The 19,119-nt window shown below is 41.4% G+C and overlaps 1 protein-coding gene across 1 annotated transcript in view; it reads right to left on the reverse strand.

Annotated features, from left to right (window-relative positions):
- Positions 1 to 17,028: 17,028 nt before the first annotated feature.
- The window catches only part of VRK1 (VRK serine/threonine kinase 1), an 82,636-nt gene continuing 80,545 nt past the window's right edge, over positions 17,029 to 19,119 (reverse strand). Inside the window, exon 13 of the mRNA XM_077463771.1 lies at positions 17,029 to 17,193. Within this exon, the coding sequence (XP_077319897.1) occupies positions 17,114 to 17,193 (80 nt within the window). The 3' untranslated portion in view covers positions 17,029 to 17,113. The remainder of the gene's footprint in view (positions 17,194 to 19,119) is intronic.

Consider the following 19,119-nt stretch of genomic DNA (forward strand, 5'->3'; position numbering starts at 1 on the left):
TATCATGAGTTGTAGATTTATAATTTTTAGCAAAGGTTCCCCAAGACCAGATAACTATTTCAAAGGGTTCCTTTGTGTTGAAAAGAGTTTATTGATTTAATTTCAAGTACACGGATTCACACCCATGGAGAGAAAACAGTAATGACGCCTGATTCTTGTTCAGAATTACTATGTGATATTTCCATAATAAGCAGCTAGAGTTGTAGTTCCTCTATATATACTGTATATATTTATTATATGAGAGAGGTGCATAGGGTGAGAAAATGTAAAACACTGCAGATGTTACAGTTCAGGCTAATGCACATGCGCTCACAAAATGGTATCTACTCTGCTAGAAGAATAGAAGACTTGTTAAGGGATTTCCAATTAGTCCTAAGCAGGAACATAAGAAGCATACATTTCACTTTCCTAAACGTACATCGTATGAGAGGTTGTGTGGGAGTATGGGGACTCGGCTTCATTATCGATATCCTCATTAAGCGATCAGAGGAAGCGCAGACTAGTCCCCCTGTGAAGATTTATCATATACAGTGGCCACTTTGAAACGCAGGTAGTAGAATCTTTAACATTCCCTAGTCAAGTATCTCCCTGCTGTGCCTGTAAATGTCAGTCCAGTTTTTTCACGGCTGTGCGCACTGATTAGAAACAGCAGGGGATCTTGGGAGTATGACTACAATACCAGTAAGGACACTCGTCTTTGCAGCACTACTCAAGTGATTCTTGGAATGTATTACCCTGCTGTTTTCTAATATTTACACACAACTGGAGTCATCAAGAGCTGTAAATGCAGTCTAAAGGCAGCTCTCCTGCAATGTGCCAAGAATGGGCACAGGAATACAGGGATGGTCTACAAGGAAATGCACTAATGTGCACTCCTTTCTGGCTCTCAGAAATGACAAACCTCTGTGCCTTTTCATTTTGTGGGATAGACTCTGCAGATTGTATAGTAATGAAACAAGCCACATTAAAAATGTAGCGGCTTTGCATTTTTAAATGTCCTGTAATTATTTTTTTTAAAAAACTATACGAAATGTGAATTCAATTTTTGCTTGCGGCCAGCAGGTGGCAAAGTTGTAAACTTTGCTTGGAGGCTTTTCTCCTTTACAGTTCTAAAAATAAACCTAAATGAGTCAAGGAGACAACAGCACACCTCCCGTTAAAGTGGTTGTAAACCCTTACAACACACTTTGACCTACAGGTAAGCCGAGATTAAGTCTTACCTGTAGGTCCAAGAAATATCTATACGGTTTAGGAGATATTTGCCAAAAGACAGGCACCGCTGTCTGCGGCGCGCAGGCGCACTGAGCGCGGCACCGTCAACGGCAATATGCCACGCGTGGCGGCTCCCGTGCGCATGCGCGGGAGTGACGGCTTCGCCGAATGATAGCGGCAGAGCAGTGAGACCCACCGAGAAGATGGATGCGCCGGACTACAGGGGACAGCGGTGACATAGCTGGCTCCTGTGTCAGGTAAGTGACACATAATGGACTACTATGCGATGCATTAGTAGTCCATTATGCTTTACCTTTGCAGGGAATGGAAAAGGAAGTAAACTCATCAGGGTTTACTTCCTCTTTAAGAAGAGCTGGAAACATTCAAAATAGTTACATCCAGCTGTCAACAAATGCACAAGCAGTGCTGGGCTCTCTTATTAGAAAATTAAACTGATTGTTTTTATTTATAGAAAAAGACTTTACAAACTTGTTATACTTACCTGCCCTGTGCAGTGGATTTGCACACAGCAGCCCAGATCCTCCTCTTCTCAGGTCCCTCTTCTGTGCTCCTGGTTCCTGCCTTCTGTTGAATGCTGCCACAGCAACCCGAGCCGAGCCACAGCTCCATGTGTGCATTCAGACACGGGGCTATGGGTCGGCCCCACCCCCTCTCTCTCCTGATTAGCTAACTGACTTTGATGGACAGCAGCGGGAGCCAATGGTGCCACTGCTGTGTCTCAGCCAATCAGGAAGGAGAGTCTTGGATGGCCGAGACACTCTTGGACATTGCTGGACAGAGATGGGGCTCAGGTAAGTATTAGGGGGGCTGCTGCACACAAAAGGCTTTTTATCTTAATGAATCAAGATAAAAAAAACGTCCGACTTTACAACCACTTTAAGTCACACTAGATGACTTCAGGCTGGTCCCTTTTGCAGGTAAAGCTAATGTAAAACATAAAAAAAAAAGTGCCTATACTGTACTGTTTAACCAGTTCTGGACCAGCCGTCGCAGTTGTAATGCGGCAGGTTGGCTTGGCTGGGCGAATCGGCATTACTACGGTGACCGCAACGATTGGATTCGCTTCAGAACCAGTCTCCATGCCATCAGTCTCCAGGCCCAGGCCAATGATTTCTGGCCTGGACCTGGTGATTGGTTCTGGTGAATGAAATCCTTCCCCTGCCTGTGTAAGTGTAAACACAGGCAGAGGAAGTGATGTCATCTCCCCTCGTGGAACTCTTTTCCGTTCCAGAGAGAGGAGAGAAGACATCTCAGAGAAAGTTGCGCAAACATTACATTGGCACAGTACACATAGGCAGACTTGGATTGCCCCCCCAGTTAACCCCTTCACTCCCTGTCACTGTGTCACCCAGTGCAGTGTTCATATTTTTCTTTGATCACTGTACTGGTGTCATTTGTGACATTAATCAGTGTTAAGGCACTTAGTAGTAGCCCCAGGTAGGTTCAGGGACCACCCCTAATAAAGGTTTAATCCCTTGATCACCCCCTGTCAGCAGTGATCACTGTATTAGTGTCACGGGCGATGCTGGTTAGTTTGTTCTTTTTTATAGTGTCAGTTCACCCGCCGTATATAACTTAATAAACGGTTTAACCCCTTGATCACCTAGCGGCATTAGATTAGTGCCAGTAGCGCTAACACCAACGCAGGTACCATACACCTCGCTTAGTAGTATAGTGTCTGAACGGATCGATATCTTTGAACTGATCAGAACTATATTAGTGTTCCCAATAATTTAGGGTTCCCAAAAACGCAGCGTTAGCGGGATCAGCCCAGATACCTGCTAGCACCTGCATTTAGCCCCTCCGCCCAGCCCAACCAAGTGCAGTATCAATCACTGTCAATTACAAAACACTAAACACATAACTGCAGCATTCGCAGAGTCATGTCTGATCCCTGTGAACGCTAACAGTTTTTTTGGTATTGTTTGAAGCAGTCGCTGACAGTCAGGTGCTCTTCTTTCCTGTGAATTTGTATGTTGGCAATTCATCGCCGCTAATCCCCTGTTGGTCCTTGCCAGAGATTGGAGACCTATTACAGTTTCTGAATTTAAGACCTTCCTGGGCCTATCCCTCAGCACAGGCATAGTTAAAAAAAAAGTGAGTTGCAATCATATTGGTCCACTGACCCAATTCACCATATGCCCGTGTTCTCTGCCTCCATGACCAGGACACGATACAAGCAGACCTTGCATTTCATAAATTTCAATGACAATAAACTCTGTCATCCTTCGGGGTGACCCTGGATACGATCAGCTCCACAAAGTTCGGCCCCTCCTAAAACCAACAGCCTTGTTTACTCCCTGAATGGATCATATAAAAAGCCCATTGTGTTTTGTAATCTAATATATGAACTGCGCCTTTAAAGTTATCATTTTTCTGATTAAGTAAATATATATTGTTTTGCAGTATCTTGTCTTGTGATAAAACTGTGTGCACATAAGCAGAAAGTCTGGTTGGCTGTGGTCAGTCGATTCCTGGAATTATCTTTTCTTCCTCATTTTGTCTATTTTAATTTGTAAGATCTTAAGTCATATGATGCTTTGCACAATATGTAACTTTCCATAGAATAAGCTTGTGTAAACAGAAGGACACGCGTGTCTTCTTATATTCACGCCTTTCTTTGTTTTGTAACTGAATAAAAGCTTAGACACGAGCTACAATAAAGCAGACATCTTATGAATGCCTCTCCTTTATTCAGTGTCTCCAGATATCTGAGGGTCCTGTTGGTGTACCTACAAGAAGAGTGGTCGTCCAGAATACCTACAATTTCCTTTCAAATGGGGGCTCATCCCGGATAAGACAATCATCCAAAGTGGGTAGACCTTTGTCTATTTTGACAAATTATTTCTTATCCTGGCTCTGATAAAGGCTTAGCCTTTAAAATTTTAAAGAGAAAGGAAGGACGGACCACGCCTTAATAGACACACTCATGGGAGTGCAACATTGTAGGGTCTGTGGGAGACCCAAGTATTTATTTAAGACTCCATATATTAGAAACTGCAGTTCAGTATCCTTTTGGGAAGGGTATTTAGGTAACAAGCCGTGCCCGCTAAACCTTTGCTTCTCTTTCTGTTGTATATAAGCAGGGGCACTGCTAGGTGGCAAAAAAGACCAGTGGCTTCAGCCCAAAGTCAGTGTCCAGCATTGGGGGGGGGGGGGATGGGGCAGCAGGCGGTCGGGTTGTATGGAGGGGGTTGTTACCTATCTGACATGCACTGATCTACCTGTCTGACACACACTGACCTACCTGACACACATTGACATGAACTGACCTACCTGCCCTTGTCCCCTTAAAGCCTAAGTTTATTTATCTAAAATTAGCCAAGGGGCACTTAAATGAAGCCACTGTGCCATCAATTGTAGCCACTGTGCCCTGTCAAATGAAGCCACTGTGCCATCAATTGCAGCCACTGTGCCTGTCAAATGTAGCTACTGTGCCCCATCAAATGACGCCAATGTGACTGTCAATTGCAGCCACTGTGCCATAAAATACAGCCACTGTGCCTCATCAAATGCAGCCACTGTGCCCATCAATTGAAGCCACTGTACCTGTCAAATGAAGCCATTGTGCCAGTCAAAAGAGAGAAGAAAGAGAGAGAGAGAGAGAGAGAGAGAGAAACACAGAGATAAAGAGAGAGTGACATCTTTTTTTTTCTTTAATCTTCGTTCTGTCCCACTCCCAGTCACAGCCACCATGGCCATTATTCAGCATGACTCTGGCGGTTAAGGGAGAAGGGGGGCGTCGCTGCTTTGGCATTCTCCTGATCTCCAGCTGCTCTCCTCAGGCCGGGTGGTATATCACTCTGCCTGTCAGTCAGCGCAGTGGACGGTGCCACAACGGCCGAAGCACACAGGTAAACTGTGGCTACTGCCGCTGCTGTCTGGCCTATTTTCTCTCCCTTTCTCTTCAATGCAGGATCCGACACTTAGACACTCGGGGCTATTGGCCCTACATTCGGGACTCCAGCCTCACTAGCCCCACCTTAACGACGCCTATGTATAGAAGTAACAGGATAATTTGTTGTGTAGATACACTGACTGTAAGGTAGGACAATCAAAGTGTTCTACAGTATTTTGAGTTTATGGATCAAAGACAAGGGAAAGATATCCCTCTACCAAATCCAGGTCCAAATCCTTTATCCTTATAGGATAAACGCCTCAGTGTAGGACATTTGTGCAAGTTAGTATTGCTACACTGGTAACATAACTTATGATTGGTGGTTGATATTGCTAGATTACTTGCATGTTTTGTAGCAGCTTGGTGTTTCTATAATGTTATGTCCAGGTTGGCTTTAAGCATTTCGGGAAAGCTGTGGAAAAGTATACACGCCCATTGGTAGCTTGGTGCTCCTGGGAAAAAAAAGGTGATCGATCATGAATTTTTGTCAGAAATAGGGACAAAGTAATTAGAAATCTCCCTTGCTTATATCCAAATATCTTGAGAGTGGTAAGTACTTTTGTATGTATGTATGTTTATATAAATCTGCTAAGTTTTTAAAGAATGAAAGGAGGTAATTGAAATGTGCGTGTTATTACCTAAAGTGTTTAAAAGACTGAAGACTTAAGGAAAATTTTATTGTTGTTATGCATATGGAACAAAGGGGTTTTAGCTATGCTATACAAGCTTGAAGTTATAACTACCATACAAAAAAGGATAACAAGAGTTAGATGGAGAATTTGAAGGGATATGTTAATGGTTAGGGATCACATCTAGAAGCTTAGGAACACGGTCTCAGTTAAAATCCTCAGTTAAAATCCATTATCAAAGGTAGTTACTGATATATCTTATGAAGGTTTCCATTGTACAAGTCGATTCAATGCAGTTTAGAGACAAAAGACGAAAGAATAAAATATAGTTTTAAAAACAGGAAGTGACATTTGGAGCCATTTGAGATGTAAAAGGGGATGACATCAATGGCGATGCATACCAGGCCTGGCGAGCGTCCATGTTTGCTGTAGCATCGCATGAAAATTCACTTTCATGTATTTATTGATTATGAACTATATTTAAGGGATGATCAGGAATGATCTTCAATGACAGTCAAGATCCAAGATTTTAAGCAGTTGAGAAAAAAAAAAGTTTAAAATGAGGAAGTTTCAAGCTAGCAGTAGATATTGAGAAATTTTGAGATCTATGTGAGCCTATATGTGTTAGTATTAAAACTAAGAAAGGGGGAACTTGCCATTTAGCATAATATTCGTTGGTAGTGCTAAATGATTAAAAAGTGAATTACCGGTTATTAATTAATGGAAAGTCGTCGTTACTATAGGGAATTCTCTTCCACCTTAAGTGCTTAATTTTATGTGCATGTGAATTTTTGTCTTGTCCTGGAATTCCAATTTATAGTATAAGTCGTTTTTTCTTCTAAATGCAAATGGATTGTTAGGTAGTTGATATATGTCCTATTAACCTATGTGTCCTATGATCCTGCCAAGAAGGAGAGCGCTACTAAAGTGGGCAAGTGAGAGGGACAGAGTAAGGTACTCATCTGTGTGTGGTGCTTTAAGAGGATTGAATGGGGAATTTGGACAAGGACAAGTTACTATTTGAGTGATTCCTCCTATCCAAAGTATTGTTTAGCACAATACACAGAGGTACATATCTGCTTGCATAGATCTGCTATGTTGCTTCCAGTGAAAAAGGGGATCAAACCGACCATGGCTTCACCACCGCTTTTGTGCAAAGCATACTGCTATATATGCATTCCATATTCGGTGAGTCCGAGATACTTGCTGAGGTGGTGAGTGAATGTTAAAGTGGTTGTAAACTCTCCCCCACAACTTTGTCCCACGTAAATCAGCATAAAAAACCCTAATGAACACTGCTTGTAGATATCTCCTTACTTGCTTAATATTGTTGTAATTCTTTTTGTTCTTTAGAATGATGTCACTGAGCATTCCCAGATCTCCCCTGATTTACGGCACACGCTCTATGTGCTTGTCTATCTGTTATCAGGACTTCCCACGGCACACCACTGATATCCCAGGAGGCTGCAGAGTCATTCAGAGCTTCCTTCTACACCCCATGTGACATCACATGCAGTGTAAACCTGGCCATTACTGCAGTCTTATCAGTTGAAGCAAAGGCAAACATTAGACAATCGGCACAAGTAAATAATATGAAAGAAAACTAGTCAGCTATGAACAGGGAAGCAGGGTTGCCATAGAAACGTTGGATTGAGAAGGAGGCTTGGTTAACAGTACAGGAAGTGCTAAATATAAGGGCAGAAATGCACTCCACTGTGGAAAACAATACTTATGATGGCGCTGCCTAACCCCTGGAAACAAGTTTTTTTTTAAAGTTTCTTTAAACAGTAAGTAATATGCCATTTGGGCTGGATTACAGTGGCTATAGTTTGATGATTACTTATTATAATGGACTAAATGAAAAGAAGCATCAGAGTGAATCTATTCATGAAATGCGTTGGGAAAATATTAAGCCCATGCCCAATGCATAGTTAATTGGAAACATTAAAAGGGGAATGTGACACTTTACTGATAAATTACATGTATGCGCTGGTACCAAATGTTTTTTTATTGAGGAATCTGATCAGATACAAATTTTTAAGAGTAGTATTTCAATGTATGTGTTTTGATTATTTCAGTTAGAGTCTGACTCTAAGGACTGTTTTAATTGTAATTATCTGTCCTTACATTATTGAAGTTAAAATGTGTTTTTGTTTCAATATCAGCAAATGTGCTATATTTCGGATTGATATAATTGCCCTGGGATCCGAAGTGTTCAGTAAATGGCATTATAGTGTTATAGAAGAACCTAGAGTTTTGTTTTATGTAGGAAAGAATATGTTGTTATAAAAAAAATGTTGATGTTGAGGGGGAAAAAAAAGGGAACTTTGCATTGTATAAAGACATTGCCTGTTACAAGACAAGGGAATGGTTATTTGTGCAAATGGTTTTAATTGTGTTTAAGCTGTATTAACAATGATTGGGGATTTTAAAAGTTTTGATTTTATCTTTTTTTGGTTAAAGACAAATTTAAGAATATTATACTTCAGAAGTATATATCTATACTATGGAAAGAATAAGTGCCCGTTCACACTACCGCGACTTGTCAGGCGACTTAGTCGCCTGACAAGTCGCGCTCCGTTCTGTACTATGGAACCGTTCTAATAGGAGCGACTCAAGTCGCTCCGACTTAGAAAAAGGTTCCTGTACTATTTTTGGGGCAAATTGCATTGACTTGTATACAGTAGTCGTTTTGCAAGTTGCTGCTGAAGTCGTGTGCAGGTCACGTCTGTGAGTCGCGCTGCAAGTCGTGTCGCCCCTGTGTGAACGGGCACTAAGGAAGTTATATATTCCAGGCGCTACGCCAGAGGAATTCTGGTTAGTAAAGAAAAAGGGAAGTAACTTAAGGTTGTGTAATCCTATTCACAAGGGAAAAATATAACGTTCGGGTGAAATAATGATTTAAAAAAATAAAAAAAATATGGGAAAAGGTGTTCAAGGAGAAAATAAGGAAAAAACATTTCTAAATGAAGAATGAATGGAATGGCCAAATGTACGTGGAATGAGAAAGTGGTTGTATTGTGTTTAATGAATGCACAGGGTATTATTTGATTAATAAAGTATCTTAAGTGTTTGTTTAAAATGTACACAAAGAGTTGTCTCATATTGTGTTTTCTTGTTTTGGGAGTAGACGATAGGCCCATGTTCCTGATAATATATATTTCCCTAAATGTTTGGGGTTAAATTAAAATTGATAATGGGGTTTTGGTGAAACTATAAATGTGTGAAGAGTTACTGAAATGAAGTAACCAGGACCAAAATAAATGGCTGCATGTATTGAGTCCATGAAATACTAAAATATTGAGGGGAAAGTTTGTTTGAATAACATTCACAGTGACTATTCTGGATATATTTACCTTTTGAATTCCCAGAGTGTCAATGATGTAATGTTGTTTATCCATGAATGTTTTGTTTGTTGCTGATGATCAGATATATTTGCAAAGTTGGGAGGCCGACTTCTGAGTCAGAATATGTGTTTGGGTACAATGTTCTGTTCGGACACCCTCGGGTCCACTTGGGTCTCGGGGATAGAAGGAACTAAATGTGTTCAAGTTTTGTTGAAATCCTGATGAAATACTAGATTTGAAAGAAAAAACGTTTAGTTAAATATATTGAATCTATATAACGAAGACTGTTGCTGAATTTCTGCATGCTTTACTTTTGTTTGAGTTAATGAGGAATATTATTTTTAATACCTCCAATGGTTAAGGCCTGAACTGATCAAGTAGATTCTGTGATTATTCATGTTGGATGAGGAGTATCTGCCCAAGCCAGACAGCATTCACCCCTAGCCCCATGCACATGAAGAAATGTCCACCCCATTCATACCCTATCCTATCCGGATGAAGAGATGACTACAGATTTTACATGGAAATCTTCGTTGTTCATCTTTGTTGTTCAAATGCTATGGGAGTAGCTGAGATGAGTAAAGGCGGACTCCTGCTGGAAAATGTTCCTGGGAATGACACCTTGAGGGTTAGACAAATGACGCACGCCCAAGGTCAATGAAATTCCAGTGAGCATCTCAAGAGAGAGATCCAGATATGCCAGCCCGAAGATCCAAGTCTAGCCCAATGCATCAGTTCCAGTCTGTCTGTAGATATCAAGTTCTATCCTTACAAAGAGGCAGGGTATTTGAGGTGGAGAATCTCTGTAAAATATGGATAAGCACAGAATCGAGAATTATAATTTCCCTTTCATGAATTTAATGGACATTCAGAAGCCAAACAAGAGACTTTTTTTTTTTTTTTTTTATTCTTTTCTTCGGGACTATTTTTTATTTGGCCTAAAGGCTGTCATGCCCCTCTCACTTGCTTTTATGGACCATCCCGCCCTTCCCTTTTGTATTTCATGGACAATTGCTCTGCAGCTGAGATTATGTGTTTATTGTTCTCTATTTTTACGTGCTTAGGATAATGGTAAATTTGTGGCAAGTAGTCTAGGTGAATGTCAGGGGCATATTGGTGGCAACCTGGTTTGTGATTGTCACGTTTGTGACAAAAGAGAGGATTGAAAGGATCATGTAAAAAGCCCCTTGTGTTTTGTAATCTAATATATGAACTGCGCCTTTAAAGTTATCATTTTTCTGATTAAGTAAATATATATTGTTTTGCAGTATCTTGTCTTGTGATAAAACTGTGTTCACATAGGCAGAAAGTCTGGTTGACTGTAGTCAGCCGATTCCTGGAATTATCTTTTCTTCCTCATTTTGTCCATTTTTATTTGTAAGATCTTAAGTCATATGATACTTTGCACAATATGTAACTTTCCATAGAATAAGCTTGTATAAGCAGGACACGTGTGCCTTCTTATAATCACGCCTTTGTTTTGTAACTGAATAAAAGCTTAGACACGAGCTACAATAAAGCAGACATCTTATGAATGCACAACCTGCCTCTCGTTCAATCCGTGTCTCCAGATATCTGAGGGCCCTGTTGGTGTACCTACAAGGGTGGTCGTCCAGAACACCCATTTCCTTTCACTCCTGATCAAGTTGTCTGCGTTAAGTCCCTGAAGTTTCCTGGCTGCTTATCTATCAAACAAGCGTGCTAGATATAGGGTCAAGATGTATAAGTTCTGTGACAGGGCAACAGGCTATACATATAGTTTTATGGTTTACAAGGGAAGAGATAATCACATGGAGCCGGAGAACTTCCCAGACTACATAGGGAGCACTGGTACAATTGTGTGGGACTTGGTGTCACCCTTATTCAGAAAGGGGTACCACTTGTACGTGGACAATTATTATACACCGTGCAATCTAATCGCCAGAGCTTCCCCCAACAGCTTGTAGAATCCAGACTTAGACAGGGGAAAGAGAGCCTGCTTGAAATGTAATCATTTGTTAGCAGTGAAGTGGAGGGATACACAGAATGTTTTCGTTCTGTCCTCCCTTCACGCAGATACGACAGTCCAAATTGCTACGGCGACTGGTGTTGTGGAGAAACCCCTCTCTGTCCACAAATACAACCTTAACTTGGGAGGGGTAGACTTCAACGACCAGTTGTTGGCGCTGTACCTAATTTCCTGTTGGTACAAAAAAAGTGTCTGTATATTTATTCCAATTGGCTCTGCTGAATGCTTATGTGCTATACAAAGCTTCAGGACGAACTGGATCCCAACACAAATGCAGTGAGCCAGCTTCATGAGAGGCATTTTCCGTAGGTCCTCCCTGGTACCCCTACCCAAAGATGTGGTGTCTGCAGAAAACACAGATTTAGGCGTGACACCTGCTTTTATTGCCCCTCCTGTCTTGACCAATCTGGTCGCTGCATCAGTGACTGTTTAGGGTACAGTATTGCAGTGTTACACTGGGTCTTGAAAGATGAGATGACCATCACATTTTGAGAGATCCTAAGCTGGAATGTTTAGTTTATATAAAAGTACAAAAAAAAAAAAAACACAAAAAATAAAAATGACAAAAATAGTTGTGGTTTTATTTTTATTTTCTCTCTATTCTTACTGTATTTCAGAATGGTAATGTTTTATTTTTACTATGTTTTATTGTATTTTCTTTGAGGGTATGGTATGTCTTACTGTAACGTTACTTTGTTTACCACCATTTTTTTTTTTTAGCAGGTACACCATTCAGTTGCAGCACAGGTTTGTTTATTGTGACAGCAACAGCGTTTTCTCCCATGATACATAAAGCCATCAATCCAGCGCTGTAGGCGGTATTTTCACCCCCACAAAAAAAATATATGCCGAAGCGACTCCAGCACTGCAGCTGATATCACCAAAGTTTAAAAAATAAAAAAAGTATGTATGCCCATCATTAGAAGTGGGTAGATGAAGGGTAGTATCCTAATGGGGGACATACCCCACCAATCAATCTCTTTTTTCATTCAGCTCACAGGCTGCATGGAAAGAAGAAAAAAAAAAACGAACATTACAATATATGCCCAACAAGGACCAGCAACTGACTGGTATGTTGCTGGACTTTAAGAGTGGTTATACCAGAATAATGTCTGCCGGTTTAGGTAACAATCTTTTCAGCCAGTGGTCAGCTTTCATGTAAAAGCAAACCTAGCGACTAATTAGGAGAGCTCTCCCACTGCTTGTAAAAGCAGTCTAGAGGCTGTCCCAACAGGAACCCGAGAATGCAGTCAGTGTTTCCATCAGCTGACCAAAAAACTGTTCAGAGACCAGAACGGCTCCAATCATCTATATGGCCTAAGAAACCGGAAGCTACAAGCATTTCATGACTTGGGTTTCGGCAGATATAAACAGCGCCATTGGGAAAGCGTTATCACAACGATCTTGGTGTGGTCAGATGCTTTGAGGGCAGAGGAGAGATCTAAGGTCTAATAGACGCCATTTAAAAAAAATGTGTACCTGTCACTACCTATTGCTATCATAGGGACTATTTACATTTCCCTGAGATAAAAATGATAAAAAAAAAAATGAAATAAAAAAACAAAAAAATTACCCCTGTCCCCCCCGCAAGCATCTGTCTGTCATATGTAAACAGCAATTGCACCATGCATGTGAGGTATTACCACGAAGGTCAGATTGAGAGCAGTAATTTTAGCAATAGACCTCCTCTGTAAAGCTAAAGTGGTAACCTGTAAAGAATTTTAAAAAAATGCATGTAGTTTGTTGCTGCTGCACGTTTGTGCGCAAGTTTAAAGCATGTGAGGTTTGGTATCCATGCACTTGGCTTAAGATCATCTTTTTTATTTCATCAAACATTTGGGCAATATAGTGTGTTTTAGTGCATTCAAATTAAAAAAGAACTGCAACACCCACTATGTTAATCTGTAGGCCCTTTGCGTTAAAAAAAAAAAAAATGTATATATATATATATATATATACATGCACACACACACACACACACACACACGTACGTGTGTGTGTGTGTGTGTGTGTGTGTGTGTGTGTGTGTGTGTGTGTGTGTGTGTAAATAATGTTTGGGGGTTCAAAGTAATTTTCTTGCAAATTTTTTTTTTCATGCAAACTAAAAGTGTCAGAAAGGGCTTTGTCTTCAAGTGGTTAGAAGAGTGGGTGATCTGTAACATAAGCTTCTATTGTTGTGCATAAAATTCCAGGACAGTTCAAAACCTCCCCCCAAATTACCCCTTTTTGGAAAGTAGATACCCCAAGCTATTGGCTGATAGACATGTTGACTCCATGGAATATTTTTTATTTTGCCACAAGTTTCTGGAAATTATATTTACTCAAAGTTGTCACTAAATGATATTTTGTTCAAACATGGCATGGTTATATGTAGAATTACACCCCAAAATACATTCTGCTGCTTCTCCTGCTCCTTTTTGGCACTCTAACCACATACAGAACCCTGAAAACGAATTACCACCTTCAGGCTTTCTAAGAGCGTACATTTTTTATTTCACTCCTCACATCCATTTTTGGAGGCAATGAAATGCACAGATAGCATAACCACCCCCCGCCCCCCCCAAAATGACCCCATTTTGGAAAGTTGACACCCCAATTTATTTTTTGAGAGGCATGTTGAGTATTTTGCAGATTTTCAAAAACAAATGAGAGCTGCAAAATACTCACCATACCTCTTGGCAATTACCTTATAGTGTCTACTTTCAAAAATTCGGTCATTTAGGGGGTTTGTGCTATCTGGATATTTCAGGGCCTCCTTAACTGTGATAGGTAGTGAGGCGTAAAATCATAATTTTTTGCCTTTAGAAAGCCTGAAGGTGGTGCTTGGTTTTTGGGGTGCTGGACACGGCTAGTCTTCCAAAAAGTCCCACACATGTGGTATCCCCATACTCAGAAGCAGCAGAATGTATTTTGAGGTGTAATTTCACATATAACCATGGCATGTTTGAGCAATTTATTATTTATTGCTATTAGTGGTGTCATCTAAAGTAAGCCATACATTATACAATTTACTTTTCCTTCAACCATGGCATGAAAAGAAAAAAATATTGCTTGATTCACCCATCAAAAGTCAGTATTGATGGGGGATATCGCTCCTGCGGCACTATTGTATTCTGAAAGCAGGAGGTTTCCCTGCCATCGGTATAAAATGATCACTGCAGGCAGCTATAGCCGCCAGCAGTGATCGCATAAAAACAGAGGCTGGTTGTACTGAAGTTGAGTGATGGATTAACTTCAGTACAACCCAGCCTGCCCATAGATAAATTGAACTTTGGTTGGTTCCTGTTGAACTGGACGTATTTCGATCCATCTGTGGCCAGTCCAAGACACCAGCTGATGACAATTTAAATATAGAAAACAATGTGCTTTGCTTGACCTGTCCGCCCAACAGGGTGAAGGACAGTAAGCAAGTTTTTAATTAACAGGAGACTGAATAACTTTTAGGATTAATCCAGATTTTTTAGGGAGAAGCGTAAAAAATTTAGGAAAGCGCGAAAACCCCTGGTGTTTGTGTGGTCATCTGCATTTGTCTTGCTGACCACCATCATCAGGGAGGAGATTGGAAATCCAGAATGTTACTGCCATCAGAATAGCAATAAAGGGGAAATCTTCTGATGAGGACACTTTTTCTGATGACTGCTATAAGAGGGGATTTTTACAGACTTTGAGGATATTTCTTCTAACTTCCCATATCCACCAAGACAGGAGTTAAAGGGAAGTCTCCCTAAAGAAACAATGGCCAAAAACAAAAATGATTTTTGTACTCATCGTAAAATCCTTTTCTCTGAAGTTCATTGACGGACACAGCTCCATTATTCTTGACTGCAGGGTTATTACGCCACCTTCAGGAGAAGACTAGGCACAACATGTAATACATGTGAAAAACAACAGAACTGTACAGTTCTGCCCAGGGGCAGTCCATCTGGCAATAACCCCTCAGCCTGCTTCCTGCAGCTCAGTCAACAAGCAGTATAACGTAAAATAATAGGAGGGGTGGGTGCTGTGTCCGTCGAACTTCAGAGAAAAGGATTTTACAGCGAGTACAAAAATCCTATTTTCTCTTTTGTTCATTGACAGACACAGCTCCAATAATCTTGACTGTAGGGACATCCCCAAGTAGTGTCATAATGAGCGGTGGGACCAGCAAACATAACTTCACCCCAAGGGAGGAGTCACCCTCTGAACCAACCGCATCAGAACTTGCGGCTAACATATGCATCAGAATGCATTGACAAACAAAATGTAACTTTCTCTAACAAGAGGAAAGAGTGTAAATTGCAACGATTACACGGCCACCTGCAAAACTTTGTGGCCAAAGCAGGCATAAGAAGATGCGCTTACATCAACTTTGTATAATTTTGTCAAAGTGTGAGCGGACGACCAAGTCATGGCCTTACACACCTGGGAAACTGACGCTTGATGTCGGAAAGCCTAAGAGGTCCCAATTGCCCTGGTGGAATGGGCTGTGACAGGAAAGGGCGGCACCTGCCCCTTCAAGGCGTAGGCCTTGACCACGATCTGTCTGATCCACTGGGAAATGGTGGTCAACGAGACCACCAGCCCTTTTTTCGGACCAGCTACCAAAACTAACAGAATCTGACTTCCGGAAGGGAGCCGTGACAGAAACCCTCCTGGCAGATGTAATAGGAACTAAAAAGACCAATTCTGAGAAAGTCAACAAAGGAAATTCCCTGATGTTCTCAAACGGTTTCTGAAGCACCGATAGCACCAAGTTCAGATCCCACAGAGGTAGGGGTTGACGCACCGGAGGGACTACATGCCGGACCCCTTGTACAAAAGGTGCTCACCAATGAGTGAGACGCCAGGGCTGATATCTGTCCCTTGATGGTGGTCAAAGCCAACTTCTGGTCTACTCTTGGAAACAGAATAGGTGCGAGGACGCCACCCCATCTCCTCACACATGGAGATATAAGCCTTTCATGTACGATGGTATATCTTCCGAGAAGATTTTCGTGCCCTCAGCATAGTGGAAATCACAGTTCGACAGACCTCGGTTCATTAGCACCTGGCTTTCAGCCATGCCGTTAAAACCAGCAACGGTAAAGCAGGACCTTGTGGGAGGTGGTCTTCTCGCATCGGCAACTGCCAAGGAGCATCCACCACCAGGCATACTAGGTCGGCGTACCAAGGACAACGAGGACAATCTGGGGCAATCAGTATTACTGGAATCCCCTTGGCCTCCACTCTGCGGAGCAGACGTGGTAACATTTTGAGTGGAGGGAAGGCGTAAATCAGCCGGACTGCCAATAAAGCATCCAAAGGCACTGCACCATTTGCAGGCGGGCCGGTTGCAATTGCAGGGAGGTCTGAGGGGCATGTCGTGGCTGACCCAGCGCATAGCTAGGGCCTGCACGCGCTCGATGGCCAGGCTGGGGAGACTACAAGGATCTATATTATCCAGCCTGTCAGCCAGCTGGCTGTTGATCGATCACAGGATCTTAAAATCTTGCATAAAAGGCAAAAATCCAGAAAAAATTCCCAGGATCAATGGTCCCGCAGGGAGCCTAGGTCCTTTTCCTTCAGGAGGCCGAGAGGTTATTTCCAGAGGGTCCGCCCCCTGTACAGTTCTGTTTTTCCCATGTATTACAGGTTCTGACTAGTCCTCTCCTGAAGGTGGCGTAATAACCCTACGGTCAAGATTAATGGAGCTGTGTCTGTCAATGAACGAAAGAGAAACAAAGTTTTGACTTTATACTTTAAGCAGAGAAATTTAGTAGGCAGCCCCTGTGCAGAGAAGAGGTCATCAGAAAAACTAACATTTTACATTCACACATGACTTTACAAGCATATATTTAGTCAAAGGTTCCATGCCATCATCCTCCATCCAAAATGAAACATGTCAATGAATATTTTGAATACCTCATATAATACATAAAACAAAAAAAACACACAGAATATTAAAAAGGTTTATTCTGAAGGTATAATAATCCATTAATACTTTCGCCATACAAACATAAAAAACACGTAAAAAACACTGTTATTTCATTTGGCTTCGTCCACGTCTGCTTTCCCTTGCGGGTGGTTCTGATGGATTTGCAACAGACTTTACAGGGCGACCTGTTAAAAATACATTTCATAAAATAGTTTAGGGCCAAGATATAAAAATAAGCATTCCAGAAGCCTAGAAAAGCAACTAATGCAAGATAAGCTGTTCACCAACTATACTGTTACAGATAATATATTGTCCGCCTCTAAGTGCAACTTTAAATGGCAGAGTTCACCTTTTTAGGAAAATAGTCTACTCTACACAAAGGTCCCTTCATGTAGGGTAAAACACACTGTGCAGTTTGGTAAAATGTTGTTTAAGTGCGGACTAGGAAGACAGGTGGGGTGATGATATCACGATCTTAAATCACAGAACTCCATGTATTCACTGAACAAAATACAAGAAGTTCTGAGAATGTCAGCAGTGCTGACCGAGCGGCCCCCTGCGGTCACAATGCACAAGGGAAGCTGCTTGGCACAAGGCCCAGAAGATCATTGATATCCCTGCAGTTATCACCGACTACTACAGTGATTTGAAAATGACAGCGATAGTTCATGTATGAGATTTTCATACTTCAAACCTTTGGCTTAAAACACATATTGCAACAATCATTTGTCTTTGTTGATAAGACTGCTATGGTGAGATTTGTAACAACGGACACACACTGTAGCCAGCATATTTGATGTGGTGATATGTTCATTTTAAGGACTTTGTTGTCTTAATATTCAGAGCAGAAGTTCTACAGAGTACATAGTCTTTATTAGTGTATTTTTTTTTATATATATTTAAATATTCCTACATGTCCCTAATTTTCTTGCAATTTATTTTTAGTATATGTACCGTATTTATCGGCGTATATCACGCACTCCAAGTTTAAGAGGAAAGTTTAAGGAAAAAAACACTTACATTTAAATTCCCATCGATGCACCCTTATCAGTGTCATTTACAGCCTTGCCCCAGTGTCCATTGCAGCCTAGTCAGTGCAGCCATGCTCCCAGTGCAGTCTTGCATTTAAAATTGTCGCTGCAGAGATCGCAGGGACTGGGCGGAGCCAAGATACACATAACCGAGATTTTAAGGGGGAAAAAAAGTGCGTGTTATACGCCAATACGGTATCTCAACACCTTTTATGAATTCGTAATCCTCTTATTAAATTATTCTATGTTGTAATTTTTTTTAAATACAATTTAGACCGGCTGAGCTTTTTAGTCAACTTTCAGCCAGCAGGTATAAATTCTGAGCGGTCATGGACTTTACTACGCTGCTCAAGGGCACATGTTGTGAAACACGTCACATTATATCATCCATGGACTCTGTTCTCATTTCCTATGTGCCTTAGAGTATGCCTCAACTCCTGGATCAGCCTGCTCTGACAGACCATTCTGGACTTTATTTTGTATTGTAGCCACTTTACTCTCAAAGGGATTATACCTTTGTGCCTGCCACTACTTTTTTTTTTCCAGGTTCATCAAAGTAAACCTGGGCTAAGCAATTAGCTCTGTGTAAGTTCTTATAAGGAACAAATCTCTCTTTGCTACCACAGGTGACCAAAGGTGTACATGGAGGCATTAACCACTTGCCGCCCCATAACACATTTACTGCCACAGGGGAGCCACACTGCACAGGAGTGTGTGTGTATTATACACAAACACACACACACACACACAAGATGCTGCATTTCCAGGTGTCAGGCGCGATGCTGCCGGCTCGTGGACCCAATTTCTGCTGGCACCCTCTGATCGTTCTGTACACAGGCAGAACAGCAGTCTGCCTACGTAAACAATGTCATTCTGTCAGTACAGTTAACCATTTGATTGCCCCTGATATCCCCTTCCCAGCCAGTGTCATTAGTATAGTGACAGTGTATATTTTTAGCACTGATCACTGTATTAGTGTCACTGGTTCCCACAAAAGTGTCAAAAGTGGCAGAATTGAAGTGGCAATATCGAAGTCCCACTATAAGTCGCTGATCGCCACCTTTACTAGCAAAAAGAAAA

This window comes from Lithobates pipiens, unplaced genomic scaffold (genome assembly GCF_037356315.1).
Source record: "Lithobates pipiens isolate NorthernLeopardFrog02 unplaced genomic scaffold, aLitPip1_a1.2 Scaffold_30, whole genome shotgun sequence".
NCBI classification, from domain to species: domain Eukaryota; kingdom Metazoa; phylum Chordata; class Amphibia; order Anura; family Ranidae; genus Lithobates; species Lithobates pipiens.